This window comes from Ictalurus furcatus, chromosome 10, assembly GCF_023375685.1.
Source record: "Ictalurus furcatus strain D&B chromosome 10, Billie_1.0, whole genome shotgun sequence".
In the NCBI taxonomy this organism is placed as follows: Eukaryota; Metazoa; Chordata; class Actinopteri; order Siluriformes; family Ictaluridae; genus Ictalurus; species Ictalurus furcatus.
The window spans coordinates 1923731-1941788 of record NC_071264.1 but is presented as its reverse complement, the minus strand read 5'-3'; the positions used below and the strand labels follow the sequence as shown (position 1 = coordinate 1941788).

At 43.4% G+C, this 18058-nt stretch overlaps 2 protein-coding genes across 2 annotated transcripts; both read right to left on the bottom strand.

Moving 5' to 3' along the window:
* Positions 1-3858: 3858 nt before the first annotated feature.
* Positions 3859-9118, bottom strand: LOC128613420 (ras-related and estrogen-regulated growth inhibitor). Its single transcript, XM_053634153.1, has 4 exons — positions 8664-9118; positions 8484-8540; positions 6744-6817; positions 3859-4694 (listed from the first exon to the last, which is right to left on the bottom strand). Exons 1-4 carry the CDS (start codon positions 8770-8772, stop codon positions 4218-4220), a joined length of 717 nt encoding a protein of 238 aa, XP_053490128.1. The 5' UTR covers positions 8773-9118; the 3' UTR covers positions 3859-4217.
* A 351-nt stretch (positions 9119-9469) lies between these two features.
* Positions 9470-18052, bottom strand: mrpl21 (mitochondrial ribosomal protein L21). Its single transcript, XM_053634155.1, has 7 exons — positions 17913-18052; positions 16839-16896; positions 16312-16397; positions 12386-12549; positions 12235-12287; positions 11447-11550; positions 9470-9686 (listed from the first exon to the last, which is right to left on the bottom strand). Exons 1-7 carry the CDS (start codon positions 18001-18003, stop codon positions 9622-9624), a joined length of 621 nt encoding a protein of 206 aa, XP_053490130.1. The 5' UTR covers positions 18004-18052; the 3' UTR covers positions 9470-9621.
* Positions 18053-18058: the final 6 nt, after the last annotated feature.

Sequence of the window (18058 nt, the reverse complement as noted above, 5' to 3'; positions counted from 1 at the left end):
ATTCCTGCATTAATGAATCTGAATCCCAATCAGTCTGACAGACAGTATCTAATCAGGAGTTTAATCTGATTTCATGCGAGAGCAGTGCTGTGTTAATAAAGCGATTATGAATGAGTCTTGGGTATCTCATAAATGTAATCAACACTTAATCGGTTGTTATAGGGCGTGACGTCAGGTGTCGCAAAGAACAAGTGTAATTGGAATGTAAACAAGACTAGATTGGCGTGATGAACCCATAATGTCCGTTTAAGACTGCTCATTTACAGGCCAGAGACACAGCCGTGCTCGGAAATGTAGAGGGCCATTAGAGGAATATTTACACAAATTTCCTCTTACCCCAACTGATAAAGATCAGCCTTTATTTTGCCTATATTTTTAATGCTTTTATTTTGCATTCGAGGCTAATGTGGCTAACAAGTACATAATGGAGATCTAACGTACGTATTGGAACAGCAAGGACACTTCTTTCGTTTTCAATATACATTGAAGACATTTGGGTTTGACGTCCAAAGCTGAATGAGACGACAGATCAGAATTTCAGCTTTCATTTGCACCTCATATTTACATCTAGACGTGTGTGAAACAACTTGGAACATGGCACCTTTTGTTTGAACTCACCCATCCCCTCCCCCCTGATCAATAATATTGGAACATGTGACTGCTCAGTGTGTCTTGCTGCCCAGGTGTGCCTGTTAAATTGATTGTTTAAAGAATGAATAGCTCTGAATGTCTACTCTTGGTTTGAGCCCTAGGTTTCACCTGAGAAGACTGCATTTGTTGTTAAAAAGGATAAACCAACATGATGACCAGAGAGCTGTTTATCGGAGAAAAGCGAGCCATTTTGAAGCTGAGAAACGAGGGAAAATCAATCAGAGCCAATACAACAACTTGGAATGTCCTGAAAAAAGAAAGAAACCACTGGTGTACTAACAACCAGACACATCTTTTTTCACTCATCTTTTGATCTCAAACCCAAATGTCGTCAGTGTATAGTGAAAACAGTAGTATTGGCCTTGCTTTCCCAGTACTTTCAGAGGGGACTGTATTCCTGGTGTATATATCATTTCCACCCAATTTTTAAGGTTTATCAGTGTAAATGTGCCGTGCTCACATTAATGAATAGAGACGCTTTGTTGTAAAATTGTGTATTATGTTAGATAATTCCTTATTCTATTACAATGGAAAACATTAGGTTAATTACGCTCCGCGTGAAAGGTTAGTCCCCCAATTCAGCCTGAATGAGCGTTCTCTTTTCAGTCACTATGGTGTATATACAGCACACTGCTCTTCAGTGACTAAACACAAAGGCTTTTCTATGAGCAATGAGTCACTCTGGAATTTACTGAGAAGCAACATCAACACTGTCAGGCCTATGCTTTACTGATCATGTGGCAGGTCTGCCATTACACTCCATAAACATAAAGCCTGCACAGATTCAGCTATAAACGTAATCCCTTGCTTATTTTCGCCCTTTACGTTAACAAAATATCTGAGCAACCGGCTGTAAATGTTTTCGGTATACAGGATAACGGTATTTACTTGGCTAAATCTTTAATATTTGTCACTGTAAGTCTGTAGTTACTGACTGTGCGTGTCAGGCCTCCTCTATCCCTGTCCATTAATCAAAGAGACCACCACTGAGCAGATATTTGGGTGGTGGACCATTTTAGCACAGCAGGACTCTGTTAGTGCTTATTCGATTTATGATTTTAACAACAGTCACAAACGCAACTTTAGAGTATCCGGAATTAGGTTTACATTTAGATCTGTAATGAGTAAGGCAGAGGAGACAGTGGCAGGGAAGAACTCCCTGAGATGGCACGAGGAAGAAACCATGAGAGGAACCCATCCTAGTACTTTACAGTGTAAAGAACCACTAAAATGGTCCACCGCCAGAAAGGTTGTGTACTGATTGGTGGTACGATCCTGTAGAGGACAGGGTCAAGGGGGGGTGACAACAGATGACCTACGGTCTGTAATTGTATACCTGTGTAGGCCTCTACAAAGCGTGGACAAAACAAAGGAGTCACCTCTTCATAAGGACCTTGACTAAAGCACAAAGCTTCATGGGTGAGTTCTAAATACTTTAACTTCTAAATATCATATTTCAGCTATAAAAGAGGTCTGACAGTTAACTCCATTGAACACCATGTCTGATGAGACAACTTTCACCTGATTTCCTCCATCTGGCCGGATATATGTTTGGATGAAGCCAACGAATACCTTCAACCCACAGCATCTGCTGCCAACTGTTCAGTCCAGCAGGGGATGCAGAATGGTATGGACTGACCTCTCATGCTTTGGATAATGATGTAACAGGACTAGGTGCGTACTATGGTTCATTCCTGATGATAATGCTTCCATACATACTTCTAAAATTATTCAAGAGTGGCTGTAATGAAGTGCCGAACCTTTACCTGATGTTCTAGAGCACAGGCTGTCCAGTAGATATCCAGCTCCTTCATTCCTCAAAGAAATGGAAGATCATCTTCTTTGACGATTGATCTCAATATCCATTCAGGGCAGCGTTCCAAGACAGACGAAAGCTGTTCTGAAGTGAAAGGGTGGTCCTACTTCTTATTATGTCCTTGATATTTCATTTGTTTGGGGTTTTTTTTTCCAGTTGCTTATGCACTGCCACCAAATGCACACAGGTTGATCTTTATAACAGACAGCACCAGGATGCACTATGGGAAGAAGGCAAGCCTGCTGAGTCGGTGTGGTGCTCTGGGTAATGTTCTGCTGAGAAACATGGCCTGTTTCAGCAGGATAATGCTCCCTGCCACACTGCAAAAATGGTTTAGGAACTGTTTGGGGAACATGACAAAGTTCAAGGTGTAGACTCGACCTCCAAAGTCCCCAGATCTCAATCCGAACGAGCGTCTGTGGGACGTGCTGGTTTGACAGCTGCATTAAAATGCACCAGTGTATCAGGTCATTAAGATGTAAATACCACCTGCGAGTTGCTGATGTTCCTCTGTGATCAGCACGTTTTTATTAGGTGATGCTAAAATCTGATGTAGACCGATTACAGTAAGATTTGATTTCACCCATATGCTTTTGACACGTTTGTAAACATCTCACAGTGTAGGTGTGTATCAAACCAATCTCCTTTAATCTCATGCCTTTTTTTTTTTTCCCCACAGTCAGGCTTCTGTCCTTTCGGTTCCAAGTCCAAAATCAAATTATACTTGTGCATTTTATTAACACATAAAACGAGCTAAAAGCATGCAGAAATGTTGCTCAAGGCAGGAAAGTACTGTACAGCAGGAGCCCAAATTAATGACCTGAATCAAAGACATGAAAGTCTCATAGACCAGAACATTGTCAGTTATATGGCTTTTATAAAACATTTATTCAATATTATACTTTCACCTATAAGGGTTCTTTGGTTAGCCCATCGCGGGGAACCCTTAAAGCCTCTATGTAGAACCCTACAGCAGTGTTTCCAGGTAGAACCCTTTCTCGAAAGCCAAAAAGCAATGAATTAGCCAATGATTCCTTAAAGACGCCTTGCAGTGATAATCTCAGCTAAATAAATGATAATTAAACAGTCATTTTGATGGTGTAATTATTTCCGTGCTTCGTTCAGCCCAGTTGCGATAAAGCCTCTCAAACATTTATGAGCAAAATGCATTAACATTTCTGTCACGGACATTAAATAATGGATGTCATGCTATTTTTTCCCCGCCTAAAGTGCCTTTTTTTATGACTGATGAACATTTTTGTGTTTACGATTAACGTAGATATATTTTAGTTCCACCTCCTGCACAAGATAATAATGTTCCTCAAAACACGAGTGTTTCCCAAACCAGGTTTTAAGGTACATTATTATTATTATTTTTTTTTTTTGCTCCATCCCAGCTCCTAATACACCTAAAACCAAGCAATCCACAACACTACATAATGGTACGGCTGGGAAAGCTGAAAAGAGCAGAAACATGCACCAGAGATCAGAGGATTGTTCCTGAAGGCACGAAAGTTAGAACAGTCATTTAAGATCGCAAAAGATGTGTTTCTGAATACTGTCCAGTGAATATGTGGTGAACATCTGCGAGTAGGTTATAGTTTAATATAATCATATTAACTGTATAATTACTTCTACTTTAGTGCCACCCTCACTTCAATGTCTCCAGCTTGTCTTAGCCTACAACACTTACTTACGACTAAAAGGCATTAACGAAAAGACGTCGTTTTTTGACCAAGCTTCGCACTTCTCAGTCAGGCAGCAGGTCTCTGAAGGAGCTGAAGCTGAAACTACGGCCTGTGGATCCCAGAGCCGCGTTGGAGTGGATTCTGGGAATTTTCTCCATCAGTCTGGAGACGCCACGTCTTCTGAAGGAAGGAGGCGATTTGTCCATTTGCTGCACTATTTCTGCGTAGAGCGCATGGAACACGCTGGCGGTTTCTTCCCAACCATCACGAACAGAAATCTCACGCAGAGGAAGTTTGAGGCCGTGCGATAAACTCTCGCCCTCCTCTACCGACACCATCCTGTCAAACTCCAGGTCTTTTTTATTAGCCACGATGATGACCGGTGGAGGATCAGGACAGCTTCTTCTGCCGTGGATGTGATTCACCAGGAAGCACAGGCGCATGACTTCATCGAAACTGCAGCGGTCGGTGACGGAGTAAACTACGAGGAAGCCGTCGGCCCATTTAATTTTCTCTTCCATCAGCAGCGCGTCTTCCTCCTGCACGGGAACACGACAGGAATAATAATCGGGTTATTATGTACTGATCACCGTGTGTGCCTTAAGCACAGTCTTGTAGTGAACAGGGACACAACCTAGTGTACAAGTGTTCCCTTGCCAAGACAAAGCCTCTCCTTCAACAACGCTTTTGTCAGGCATTCTTGTGGCCACACATGGTAATTAGTGGCTCGATACTGACTTGGCAGAGGATCTCGGAGCTACAGTGGTCTCCAGAAGTGATGTGCAAGCTCATGGCCTGGCATCAGCTAACCACTGCCCTGCTGATTTGTGGGATAGTCTGAGGACACAAAAGGCAAAGGGAGCACACCCAAATAAAACTGCTGTTTTCACACAGGTGGTTCTCAGACGACTGAGGAACCAGTATTTACACTATATGGCCAAATGTTTGTGGAAACCTGACTGTCACACCAATACGAGGTTCTTCCCCAAACCTGGAAGCACACAATTGTATAGAATGTCTTTGTGTGCTGTCTCATTACAGTTTCCCTTCGCTGGAACCAAGAGGTCCAATCCTGTCCCTGTGTACAAAGCGAGCTCTATGAAGACATGGTGTGTTAAGATTGGAGTCAAAGAATTCCGGTGTCCTACACAGAGCCCTGACCTCAACCCCACTGAACACCTTTAGGATGAACTGCACCCCTGGCCTCCTCGCCTGACGTCAGAGCCTGATCCTACTAATGCTCTTGTTTTTGTTTAATGATCACAAATCGTGGGGATTTGTGTCATGCTCCAAAATCTAGTGGAAAGCCTTTGTAGAAGATTGGAGGTTATTATAACAACAAAAAGGGGGAATAAACCTGGACTGAGATGTGCAAAAAGCACATATGGGTGTGATGGTAAGGTGTCCACATACTTTTGGTAATATAGTGTATCTGTAGCTGGGGAAAGGTGCCAGTCATCTTGGACTAATCCCTTGCTACTGGGAACCATCCTCTCACAGTCATGAGGTGCTATTGTGGAACACACTCCACTTCGACATGGAGACGAACATCTGGAACCAATCTTCCAATAAGTGATTAGGTGTCTGGTGGCAGGGGCAAGGTTTGAATGGACTGGAAGCCTCTAGTCAGACTCCTGCATGTTAGTGGCACAGGGTATACGGTCACTAGTAGTTGACACTGAACAGCAGCTCTTTTTAGCAGACCCCTGTGCAGCCCTATTTAGGGACCACAGTGCTCCCTCCCTTGGGGGAGGGGCCATGTACAGGTAGCCTTAACATTGTCCACTCAAACTCAGTCCTGGAATGGTTACCCTATAGGGACATTTGACCCTGCAGTCAAAATAAGAAGACAATAAATCTCAATCTGTCAACCTGCGATGTGCAATTGTTCAGCTCTGGTTTCTGCTGAGCTGAGGCGGGACAACATCCTTGCCTTGACTGAGACCAGGCTCAAGGTGGAAGAGTACGCCCTTAAATGAGGAAGTAACGGGTTATACAGTGTCTTCTGGAAAGAATGGCACATTTTCATGGGGTAGGACTGGCAATCAAGAACACACTTCTTCCAAGGCTGATGTCCCTCCACATCTCTCAACCGAGAAATGCTTTGCCACACTTGTTGAGAATGAGGCCAAGGACTGCTTTTATCAGTCAGATGAATCACTTTGCTAAAGTCTGACACAATCCTCTTGGAACAACAGGATTGGGAATGGAGAGCATGTTGGACATGGAATTGGCCTGGTTAATGCAAATGGAAGAAGACTTCTCACTCTCACTGTGCTGAGCATGAACTGACCTTCACAACACACTGTTCAGGAAAAGAATAAATATAAAACAAAATGGATTCATCCCCAACTCCAAACACTGGCACCTAACTCATCATAGTGTGGTCATCAGTGATGTCCTTGTGACCTGTGCTGTGAGAGGTGCAGTGAGACTGCTGGAATGACCATTGCACTATTGTGTCCACGACAGAGAGACCACCTTTCCTTTTGCAAACACCAGCAAGAAGGAGTCTCGGAGTCATTGTACCTGGGTAAGAAAAACTGAGATTTTTAACAGAAGCCCATTTTGTCCATCATGTTTCTCACCTGTCCTGCAGTATCAAGGATCTCAAAGTTCACAGGTTCACCTCCAATTGCCAACTCGTGTCTGTAGATGGTCTCTGTTACAAAGAGTGATACACACGTTATCCGTGTTGTGTTCACTCAGATGTTTTATGTACAATTACAAACACTACATGCAGTCAGGATACATCTTAATTATAATATATAGACACATATACCGTTCACTTTAATAGGAACACATGTACACCTGCTCATTGATGCAGTCAGCCAATCATGTAGCAGTAGCACAATGCATAAAAATGTGCAGATACAGTTTAAGAGCTTCACTGATGTTTGTTCACATCAAACATCAGAATGGGGAACATTGTGATCTCTGTGATTTAATAAACGATGTGCGATAAACCAAAAAGGTTGAAACACCTCGTTGATGAAAGAAATCAGAGCAGAATGACCAGTCTGGTCTGGTCTTTGGGCGAGTCTCTGCCCATGACAGCCTCAGATTCCTGTTCTTGGATGACAGGAGTGGAACCCAATGTGGTCGTCTGCTTTTGCAGCCCATCCACCTCAAGGTTCGATATTTTGTGCGTTCTGAGATGCGTTTCTGCTCATCATGGTTGTAAAGAATGATTAAATGAGCTACTATGTCCTTCCTGGCAGCTCAAAATCAATCTGGCCATATCCTTATCCCTTATCTGTCTCATCAACAAGGCGTTTCCACCCACAGAACTGATGCTCACCCAATGGGTTGTGTTTCTGAAATACTCAAACCAGCCCATCTGGCACCATCAACCACGCCACAGTTAAAAATCAGAGAGATCATACTTTTTCCCCATTCTGATGTTTGATGAGAACATTAACTGAAGTTCTTGACCTGTATCTATGCTATATACTATATATACACATTGTAATTAAGATATTTTTCAGGCATAGCCCAAACTACTGAGTTTCCGAAGCATGACCAGTCATGATTAGAAACACATCTATGATGAACATTCAGACCATTTCCCATTACAAATCAAATGCTGTTTGTTCTAATTTTGCAGAATTGCTGCTTTACTGCCGTCTTTCGGTTTCTTATTAAACACAAAACCGCTCTTCACCTTATCTGGAATGCTCTGCCTTATGGCATTATGGAAACTAAAAGGCTGAATTTATTACACTTTCCTTTGTACAGCAGGTATACAACTGTAGTCCATCTGTTGCTATCTACAGTTCTCCAGCCAACCCTGTCCATCCCTGGAAAGTGATCGTTTTAGCGCAGCAGTAAAACATACTGTACACAATAGTGTCCGGCGCTGGTGTGAGCGGATAAAGCCACCAGGTTTCCTGGCTAAAACACTTCAGTGTCACTGCGGGGTTGAGAAACAATCCACCAACCAAAATATCCAGCTTACAGAAAGTGACACTGGTGAAGGCTAGAGGATGAAGAAGGCATTGCGTAAAGAAAGAAAGAAAACAAATGTACACCTAGTACTGTACTACTACTGTACACATCTGGGGTTAGATCCAGTAGGTGAACTCGAAGTATTTTTTTCAGTAGTTAGTATCCTACATCTGAAAATGTGCTTACGTGTTCTGCACTAGCATAAACACACGAGTTATTAAATTAGGAAACAGCGACATCACATGGCCGCGTGGTGTCACTGCAGTGTTATTTAACAAGCAGGATGAATACTGAACGTGAAGCGACTTTATTGTTTTTAAACAGCCACATGTGGGTAAAGAGCACTGCTAGTGAGAAGTGTGCAGCATCCACACACCTACCCAGAGTCGGATCATATTCCCCGATAAACCTCCTGGTGATGAAGCGCACAGCTAGTGCTGGAAGAAAACATGCGCATCAGCTGGACATCATACAGATCACAGCAGGCTTCAACTTATTAAACACAGCCGTCAGGACTTTTATGATGATACGGTACCGTGTGGAGGATCTGAAGCCTTTACCTGTTTTCCCGACTGCACCTTGTCCCAGGATCACAATCCGGACCGTCCTGGCGGAAGGGAAGCTCCCGGTTCTGCGCAAAGTTCGCGATAAAGCGAAATTAGAAGACATGACTGTTTACTGAGCCGCTGCTCAGGAGGAGGAGGACCGACCTGCGGCTTCGGAAACCTGAGACTCAACACACACACACACACACACACCGGACAATCACGCAGGAGCGGAATAATCACGCGTGCGTGCAACGGAGAGCCTCCTCTCTAACTCCGGCTCCTGTCTGACTGACACACACGCGCAGACGCAGACACACACACACGCGCGCGCGCGCACAGATTCACGCACACACACTCTCTCTCTCTCTCTCTGACACACACACACACGACAGTTTTACTCTCCTTGTAAGAACCTTCCACTGACTTATTATTATTATTATTATTAATTAATTAATTTATTTTTTAACTCTACGGTGAATTCAGAAACCAAAACATTTGCATTCTTTTATTTACTTATTTATTTAAACTGGAGGGGAAAAATATTTTCCTCATGTGAACCTGAAAGTTCCACCTGAAAGTTCCGACACAAAGATCTCACAGAGATATAACATCACAAACTCATCACACACACACGCTGGGTTTACTATCCTCATAAGGAGCATTTATACAGGACTTAAATAATAATAATAATAAATTCCTTATGGGGACCAGCTAAGGTACAAGGCCAAAACACTCTCTCACACACACACACACACACACACACACACACACACACACTCCTGACCCAACCCAGATAAATCATGTAATGTCAGAGGCAGTACATTTTCCCCACAGTGGGATTTTTTTTATTAAATTAAATGAGACAGTTGTTACAAACATGGAAATAAACACAAGTTCGAGCTTCACTGCACTGAAAGATACGATGAACTCTGATGGATCAGAACGAGGGACCGGGCCGGGCCGGGTCGGGTCAGACCAGTGTGGGAGACACCTCGATGGAGTTGATCCGCAGCAGCGTCTGCGGCTGGACGATAGCTGCACAAACACAAACAAAACCTCATTCTCAGAGAGTGTGTGTGTGTATACACGCACGCGCCGAACGACTGCTGTGTCAAGATGTTTAGACTTTGCTTAAGTGGTTTCGGACAGCGCACGATACCGTCATCCACAAAAATAGACAAAGGGACGTCACGGGACTGAAAATAACAGTGAGGCCATCTTCATGACTTCTTCCCTCAGTCCACCAAATACAGAGCTCATTCAGGAGAGGACATCATCCCAGTTCTGCAGGTTTATTCGAATGTCCAGGTCTGAACCACATCACGTCTTGGGAAGAGTGGACCGTGATTTACACGACGCAGCACTCGTTAATTACATGAGCACCAAAACTCGGAGCTATTATTAGTATAGTGATAAGATTTTAAATATCAGCACATGGAGGTGTTCGTGTGAAACATGAATAACAATGCGGTGCGTATTGATTACCGTACAACTCGTCACCAGCACTCGCCTAATATGGATGCGTCTGAGCGAGGTGTCGCACGCACGCACACGGAAATACTGAAGCGGCGAGTCTCGAGACGGTCAGGAATCTCACACACTGCTTCTGAAACGCAGGCTCCTCTCCTCAAGAACGTTCCAGGAGCTGGGAAAGCGTTTCCTTCCTGAGCCGAGATGGTTTTCCTGTTTACTTTGAACAGAGAAACTCTCGCGTGTCGAGGAGTTCGGGCCGTTCTCCGGGAGAGCGGCGAGGGCCTTGCTGACGACCATAAGATCTCGTAATCACTCCGCGTCTACAAAGTCTCTCATATAAGAAGGACGAACCCTGGCATGGACCTCCACTGACGCATGCGCAGATATAGCGCGCTCTGCTCCGTTATGAGGAAGAAAAATGCTTTATTTTGATATCAAATTCAATAATAAGTGTGAAAGAAGCAGGCAGTTTTCCTCTCAGGACGAGGAATCGGACTGTACAGGATTCTTCTTATTTATTTATTTTTACGTCTGTAGTTTTTGGCAGAAAAACTACCTGAACTGTCTAAATCACGACGGCACGAAATTGTTTCACGCTGATGTCTGTCGATAAATGAGACCTTGTCGTCATCATCGTGTTCGATGCACGTGAATCGAAGCGGCCTTTTTCTGAACGCGCGTCAGGACGATGTCACATGACCCGTCTCGGCCTCGAACCTGCGGGAATTTCGAAAAACTCCTTGGAGTACTGCGGCGTTCGCTTGACTTTGCGTTCATTTATGCGACTGCGAAATCCCAGAGTGATTAACACGGGAGTGCATCGGATGTGGTGCAGTGTTTGTAGAATCCTGTGTGATGCGCTTTCTACTTTGGGAGGGGAAAAAAAAAAGGCAACTTAAAAGGTGCATTAAGTAAGATTAGTCTACCCCCCCCCCCCCCAAGGGTCAGTCTCTAATGGTTAGCTGGGTTCCACATTTGAATGATTCCCGCCCCTGACAGGTGTGTTTAAGTGGCCTGTACAGTGTCTATAAGATGATAAGACTAATAATTTAACAGGAGGATCAGTCAGAAGTCCTTTGGGAGCAGGCGGTTATTGTGATGGCGGTGAGTTCATTTTGTCAGGATTTCCACACAAAACGCCTCGTACCTGCGTTGCTCTCAGCTTCAGCTGTCACAGACTCCATTACGAGCGGAGTTATTAAATATGCATGCGGCTGAGCAGCGAGTCGATACGAGCGCCATCCGTTACAGATCTGTAGGGCAAATTACATGGCAAAAAAAAAAATCAATCACAATAGCTAAAGTGTGAAAACCTGACTCACTTCTCTTCTTCTGGAACCTGTGTCTCTTCCAGAACACCATGTGTGCCATCGGCCAGGACTCGGTCTTCTCCACGACGGTGGCTTCCACTCGGACCAGGTCACGCCTAGGTGAGAAAAACAGAGGAACAGAGGGCTTTTTTGTGCAGTGCGCTGAGGCTCACGCTAAAATATTCATGGGGCTAAGCAGCGCAGGACGTTTCAGACAGGAACGCTTCATCTGTTCAGCAGCCGAGGACAAAACCCACCATGAGCTTAACCGCAGCCCTAATCACACACTCAGTTCATCCAGTGCATTATAACGCTTCAACACACAGTGAGCTTCATTTATCCAGCTGGATATAAACAGGTTGAATACAAACGTTTACAAAAGAAACGTAGTGTGTGTGTGTGTGGGGGGGACGTAAACCTCGACTTGGACGACTTCAAGTATCGTATCATTTGCAAATGATTGATTATCCTTATCCATCTAGCTCACCAGGTCAGGGACTCGGAGCACCGGCGTTCCCCAAAAACCAGGCGGTTTATTTTATCTGCGTTAATTACGGAATATAGAAAATAAATAACGCTAACACAAACCCGTAATGTTAAGAACAATGATAAACGCATCACTGATGGAAGATTTCGCGCTCGTTTATTATTAAATATTTTTTACTGACATAGTAGTGAGTCAAAATATCCTCCACTTCCGTGTTTCGTCTTTACCCCGAGTGTTCGGCTCGTGCTCCCAGCTGCAATCGAGCTTTTATGGAGCTGTAAGGGCGTCGCTAGATGCAAATGAGCTGTGTCACCTGAGAAGAGGCTTCCCGATGAGTGTGAAGTTTTCTCCTCCCACCAGCAGCACCTGTACAGACGTCGGGGTGGGGGTGGGGGGTTAGAAAAGAAACCGAGCTGAAAATAAAAAGCAGTCACTCCCGAGACGAGACGAGATGAGATCCCAACCTTCTCCAGCTGTATGCGATCGCCACACTCGGCCTCGATGTGGTTCTCGATCTGGATCAGATCTTCACTGGTCACTTTCCACTGACGGCTGGCAAAGTGAACGACCGCGAACAGACGTCCGTGCTCTCGCCTCTCCAGCAGACCGTTCACCTTCTCTACGACCGCTGCAGGGAGCACAGAGAAACAACATCGCTCGTCCTGTTACAGAAGGAACTTCCTCTTGTACTCAAACTATTTGTTCTTCAGCAGTGAACAAGTAGGCTCTTAAACAACACAGCACATTAGAAATGAGTGTGTGAGGAAAGACAACACAGAACCTTCACTGGTATATGAAACAACACAATGACACACACACACACACAACTGCTTATTAGTGCATTTACAGGCAAGCAGTGTCCTGCTCCAGCGAAACCCAGATGTCACAGGACCAGCAGCTCTCATGCTCAAGTTTCCAACAGATCTCCCGCTCATGACAGGACTAATGCTTGTAATTTCCTGATTCTGGTCTTTATTCAGTCTTATTCCCGCGTGAGGAAGGAAGGAAGACACGCCAGGAGCCACACGTCTACAATACGAATTTCTCTGAAACTCACAGCGTCTCATGTCATGTTTCATTCTAATCCACTGAAAGGATCAGGGACTAAACGCAAAAGAGCTGCATACTATACAGTCCCCTCCGAAACTATTGGAACGGCAAGTCCAATTCATTTGATTTTTTACTGTAGACATCCAATTTGTAGGCGAGCAAAAAGTATTGGAACAGGTGACTGACAGGTGTTTCTTGTTACTGCGTTTGTTGTGTAAAACGGATAAACCAACATGAAGACCAGAGAGCTGTCTATGGGAGAAAAGCGAACCATACTGAAGCTGAGAAACGAGGGAAAATCAATTAGAGGCATTGCACAAACACTGGGCATAGCCAATACAACAACCCGGAATGTCCTGAAAAAGAAAGAAACCGCTGGTGTGCTGAGAAGCAGACACCAAAAGGGTCGGAAAACAACAACAACAACAGGAGCTGATGACAGAACATTGCGAGAGCCGTGAAGAAAAACCCCAAAACAAGTCACTGACATCAACAACTTTCACAGGACAGGGGTGAAGGTCTCAAGTTTTACTCACCTAAATATTGGGATATCTGATACAAAAGGTTCTGTGTTTTGACTAAAACCGTTGTTTTTGTTTATGTTGTTTAACACGTTCTAGGTGTAAACACCAGGAAATAAAAGCTGAAGTTCTAAACCGCCGTGTCATATCCATCCTTTGATCTAAAACCCAAATGTCTTTGGTGTACGGCACAACCAAACGAATCGGCCTCGCCGTTCCAATAGTTCTGGAGGGGACTGTAGATACACTTGGCACATGCCTTGCGGTTTATTTACTGTGTTTTTATTGACACTGTTGTACAAATGGCTGTTACTTTCCTTCATACAGCAGAAGCACACTCGTGCTGGTAGTGTGTACAGACTGCATGCAGTGTGGAGCAAACTGATGGTCTCCGTGTTCTTTTATGAGTTTTCTGCAAGCGGTAAGTCGCTGTATGTTTCTCCATCGCCGTGAGAAACATTTCAAAGGAAGGAGGTTAATAAATCCACAGAACCAAGCGTAAATTTCGCCCAGCTGCCGGAGGATGAAAGTTAATCACTCTCGTGGGAGAGGAGCACAACACAGCGGAGCGAGACGCACGGCCTGAGGGAGCGTGAACGGACAAAGCACTAACGTTCATCATCCTGATTGGGACCGCGAGCATCAAGCGCACATTAGGTAACGGGCCACATTACGCATCAACACACTGCAATAGCACGTAGCATTATTTACAAATACATAAGAGTGCATTCTTGTGTATAAGCTCTTTTGGAATGAGGCATGGTTACGTGTTCTGCTAGCTAATAAGGTGAAGTTTGTTACTCTCTTCTGCCCCCTAGTGGAATAACAGACAGCGACGCAGGAAGTCATGTCCCTTTACAGACACCGAGGCCATGCTACTGGGACCGTCTGTATTTTGTTAGAGTTCTGTTGTTCACACCATGCCCTCCATTAATATTGGCACCCTTGGTAAATATGAGCAAAGGCGGCTGTGAAAATTGTCTTTATTGTTTAATCTTTTGATCTTTTAAAAAAAAAAAAAAAAAAAAAAAAAATTTCAACTCACAAAAATACTCTGCTCTTATGGATATCAAACCATTGCAAACAAAACAGGTTTATACAAATAAAAAAAAAAATCTTTGTTAAATATAGGTGTGCAACAATTATTGGCACCCTTTTAGTCAATACTTTGTGCTACCTCACTTTGGTAAGATAACATCTCTGAGTCTTCTCCTATAATGCCTGATGAGGTTGGAGAACACATGGCGAGGGATCTGAGACCGTTCCTCCATACAGAATCTCTCCAGATCCTTCACATTTGGAGGTCCACGCTGGTGGACTCTCCTCTTCAGTTCACCACACAGGTTTTCTATGGGGTTCGGGTCAGGGGACTGGGATGGTCATGGCAGGACCTTGATTTTGTGGTCAGTAAACCATTTTTGTGTTGATTTTGATGATGTTTTGGATCGTTGTCCTGCTGGAAGATCCAGCCACGGCCCATTTGAAGCTTTCCGGCAGAGGCAGTCAGGTTTTCATTTAATATCTGTTGATATTTGATAGAGTCCATGATGCCATGTATCCTAACAAAATGTCCAGATCCTCTGGCAGAAAAACAGCCCCAAAACATTAAAGATCCACCTCCATATTTAACCGTGGGCATGAGGTACTTTTCCATATGGCTACCTCTCTGTGTGCTCCAAAACCACCTCTGGTGTTTATTACCAAAAAGCCCTATTTTGGTTTCATCTGAGCATAGAACCCGATCCCATTTGAAGTTCCAGTAGTGTCTGCACACTGAAGACGCTCGAGTTTGTTTTTGGATGAGAGTAGAGGCTTTTTTCCTGAAACCCTTCCAAACAACCTGTGGTGATGTCGGTGACTTCAGATTGTAGTTTTGGAGACTTTCTGACCCCAAGACACAACTAACATCTGCAGTTCTCCAGCTGTGATCCTTGGAGATGTTTTATCCACTCGAACCGTCCTCTTCACAGTGCGTTGAGACGATATAGACACACGTCCAATTCCAGGTCGATTCATAACATTTCCAGTTGACTGGAACTTCTTAATTATTGCCCTGATGGTGGAAATGGACATTTTCAATGCTTGTGCTATTTTCGTATAGGACACTTCCCATTGTGTGAAGCTCAACAACCTTTTGCCGCACATCACAGCTATATTTCTTGGTCTTACTCATTATTGAATGACTAAGGGAATTTGACCCGTGTGTTACCTCATATTTATATCCCTGTGAAACAGGAAGTCATGATTGAACAATTTCCTGTTCCTAGTCACCCAGGTGTACTAAAAATTTTTAAATATCAATGGGAATATACTTCAAATATATTTTTTTGCTATGAATTCACAGGGGTGTGAATAATTGTTGCACACCTAAAAGCATGTATTTTGTTTGCAATTGTTTTACATCCATGAAAGCAGAGTATTTTTGTGAATTAAAAAAAAAAAGAAAACAATCAAAAGGTTAAACAATAGACCATTTTTCACAGCCTTTTTTGCTCATATTTACCAAGGGTGCCAATATTAATGGAGGGCACTGTATATCAGGCCTTCCCTGCATGTTGGAAAGGCAGCGTTACTGCCACACATTACATGACTATCTATATCCATCTCATTATATATATTATCAACCAACTAAAGTCTGAAAATAAAGTCAATTCACATCCATGTGTTTTTAACCTTTAATCCATTATCTATTAAACGATTAGTTTAGCTCAACCATCATTCATGTGCTCTGATAAATCAGTACTCGGTGGTACTCAGTATGCATGAAAAGCTTTAAAATATAAAAATAAAAAAAAAAGAGAGAAAAGGTGTCAGCATGCCTTGATGCTTCTGTTCTTCAGTCTCTTTGTCATATGGTGGTAACTCAGGCCACGGCGGTCTGGACAGCGACGTCTCCGGAACATAACTGTGAGAGAAAAAAGAAAGATTAAAAATGCACGTGGATGCTCCTTGACTTCTTGGCATGGACGGAAATCATGATGGTAAAGCAGTGATGATGCAGAATTCCTGTCCTGAACAGACACGAGGTGAAAGGTTCTTTTCTCCGGGACGTTATTATACAGCAACATGTTACGAGCTGTGAACTTCTCAGAATCCGGTTTGACACGGACAGCGTTAAGTCACACATAAGAGTCGGATTTGAAGAGGAAGGAAGGAAGAACTATAGGAATATAGTGTTTAGTCCCCGTATGTAGGCACTATTACCAAGTCAAAATGTGTCGCAGGGTCAGTTAGACTCTGGCTGCTTCACTCTGCACACAGCTCATGCACCGATTTTATTTATACGTATGACATACATCCACGTTGTCATAGCACGCAAAAAATAAAAACAAGGGCAATACAGTACCTCTTGGGAACAGTGCTCTTCTCCCTCTGACAGCGTGTGATGTGAGGAACTGCACATCCTGTAAGAAACACAGAATTACACACTCATTAGGTTACCGTCAGTCATTACGGAAATCCAAATGGATCTGGCTCTGTAGCAGAAAGCCTATCTGTCTGTCTAATGATCTCTCATTCACGCTCGCTCTCTCACACACACCCGCAAAATGAGTGCATGGAAGCAGAACACATACACGTTTACACATGCATCCTCAGACATTTGAAGCCGGATTACTGAATCTTTTTTTTTTTTTTTGCTGCTCGTCCTGCCTATCTGCGCTGTCTACCCTCTTCCACACACATGACCTCCCATTGGCTAGTGCTGCTGTGATTGACAGGGGACAGAACGGATGCCCCTCCCACCTGGACTCCTGGGAGAAAGAAACACCTGAAAATCCATACAATTAAACTGACAAGTAGAAATGAATAATATATCTTCCCACGATGCCACTGTTTATGCCTTTTTAAGACTTTACATGTGTACCACTGAGAAGTTTCTGAAAAGGTAAAAAAATAATAATTCTTAACAGATAATTTGTATTTTTCCCCCTTGAATATTATTTAACTGCTGTATGGGTTTTTACAGAAATAAAAATAGTTGTAAGAATGTTTGTCAGATTTGCTTGGTTGGGTAAAAATAATAACAATAATAATAATTACTGCGTGCGATATGTAAGAAACAATAACAACAGGCAAAAATGACTTTTATACAATCATTTCTTCCTAGGGTGCCAATAATTCTGGACTGTAGTGTACGTGAAGAAGACTTGTATAACCCAGTCAGCTCATTAATACATCCTTCATGAGAATAAAATATGTTAGAGAGCAAATAAACAACAAACAGCAGCAACACAAACGGGTGAAATAAACATAAACATAAACATAAACATAAACATAAACATCACTGAACCACAGCAGCGCAACACAGGAAGTTAAAGCTCGTATTAAAGTCAAATCCGTTATCATTTGCTGAGTTTAGCTAAAGAAAATCAGCTCGTGCACAGGTTTAACTGTTTATTTACATTAAAATGTCACCTACGTGTTTGTTTTGTGACCGCAGGCTGGAGAGGAGAACAGAGTCTCCTACACGCGCGCAGCATGCCTTGACCGCGGTTTAAACCGGTCGCCATTTTGTTTTTTCCTTCACCCCTGCCTGCACGTGAACCGGAAGTACAACACGCAGCG

What these genes read in the sequence shown, in the direction of transcription:
- LOC128613420 (XM_053634153.1), bottom strand. Translation starts at nt 8,772, where the DNA reads ATGTCTTCTAATTTCGCTTTATCGCGAACTTTGCGCAGAACCGGGAGC. An exon ending in AGGTGCAGTCGGGAAAACAG is followed by an intron (nt 8,541 to 8,663) that starts GTAAAGGCTTCA and finishes GTTTTCTTCCAG; the next exon opens with CACTAGCTGTGCGCTTCATC. An exon ending in TCCTTGATACTGCAGGACAG is followed by an intron (nt 4,695 to 6,743) that starts GTGAGAAACATG and finishes GTTCCCGTGCAG; the next exon opens with GAGGAAGACGCGCTGCTGAT.
- mrpl21 (XM_053634155.1), bottom strand. Translation starts at nt 18,003, where the DNA reads ATGGCGACCGGTTTAAACCGCGGTCAAGGCATGCTGCGCGCGTGTAGG. An exon ending in ATCGGGAAGCCTCTTCTCAG is followed by an intron (nt 11,551 to 12,234) that starts GTGACACAGCTC and finishes TTTCTCACCTAG; the next exon opens with GCGTGACCTGGTCCGAGTGG. An exon ending in CAGGTTCCAGAAGAAGAGAA is followed by an intron (nt 9,687 to 11,446) that starts GTGAGTCAGGTT and finishes GTGTTTGTGCAG; the next exon opens with CTATCGTCCAGCCGCAGACG.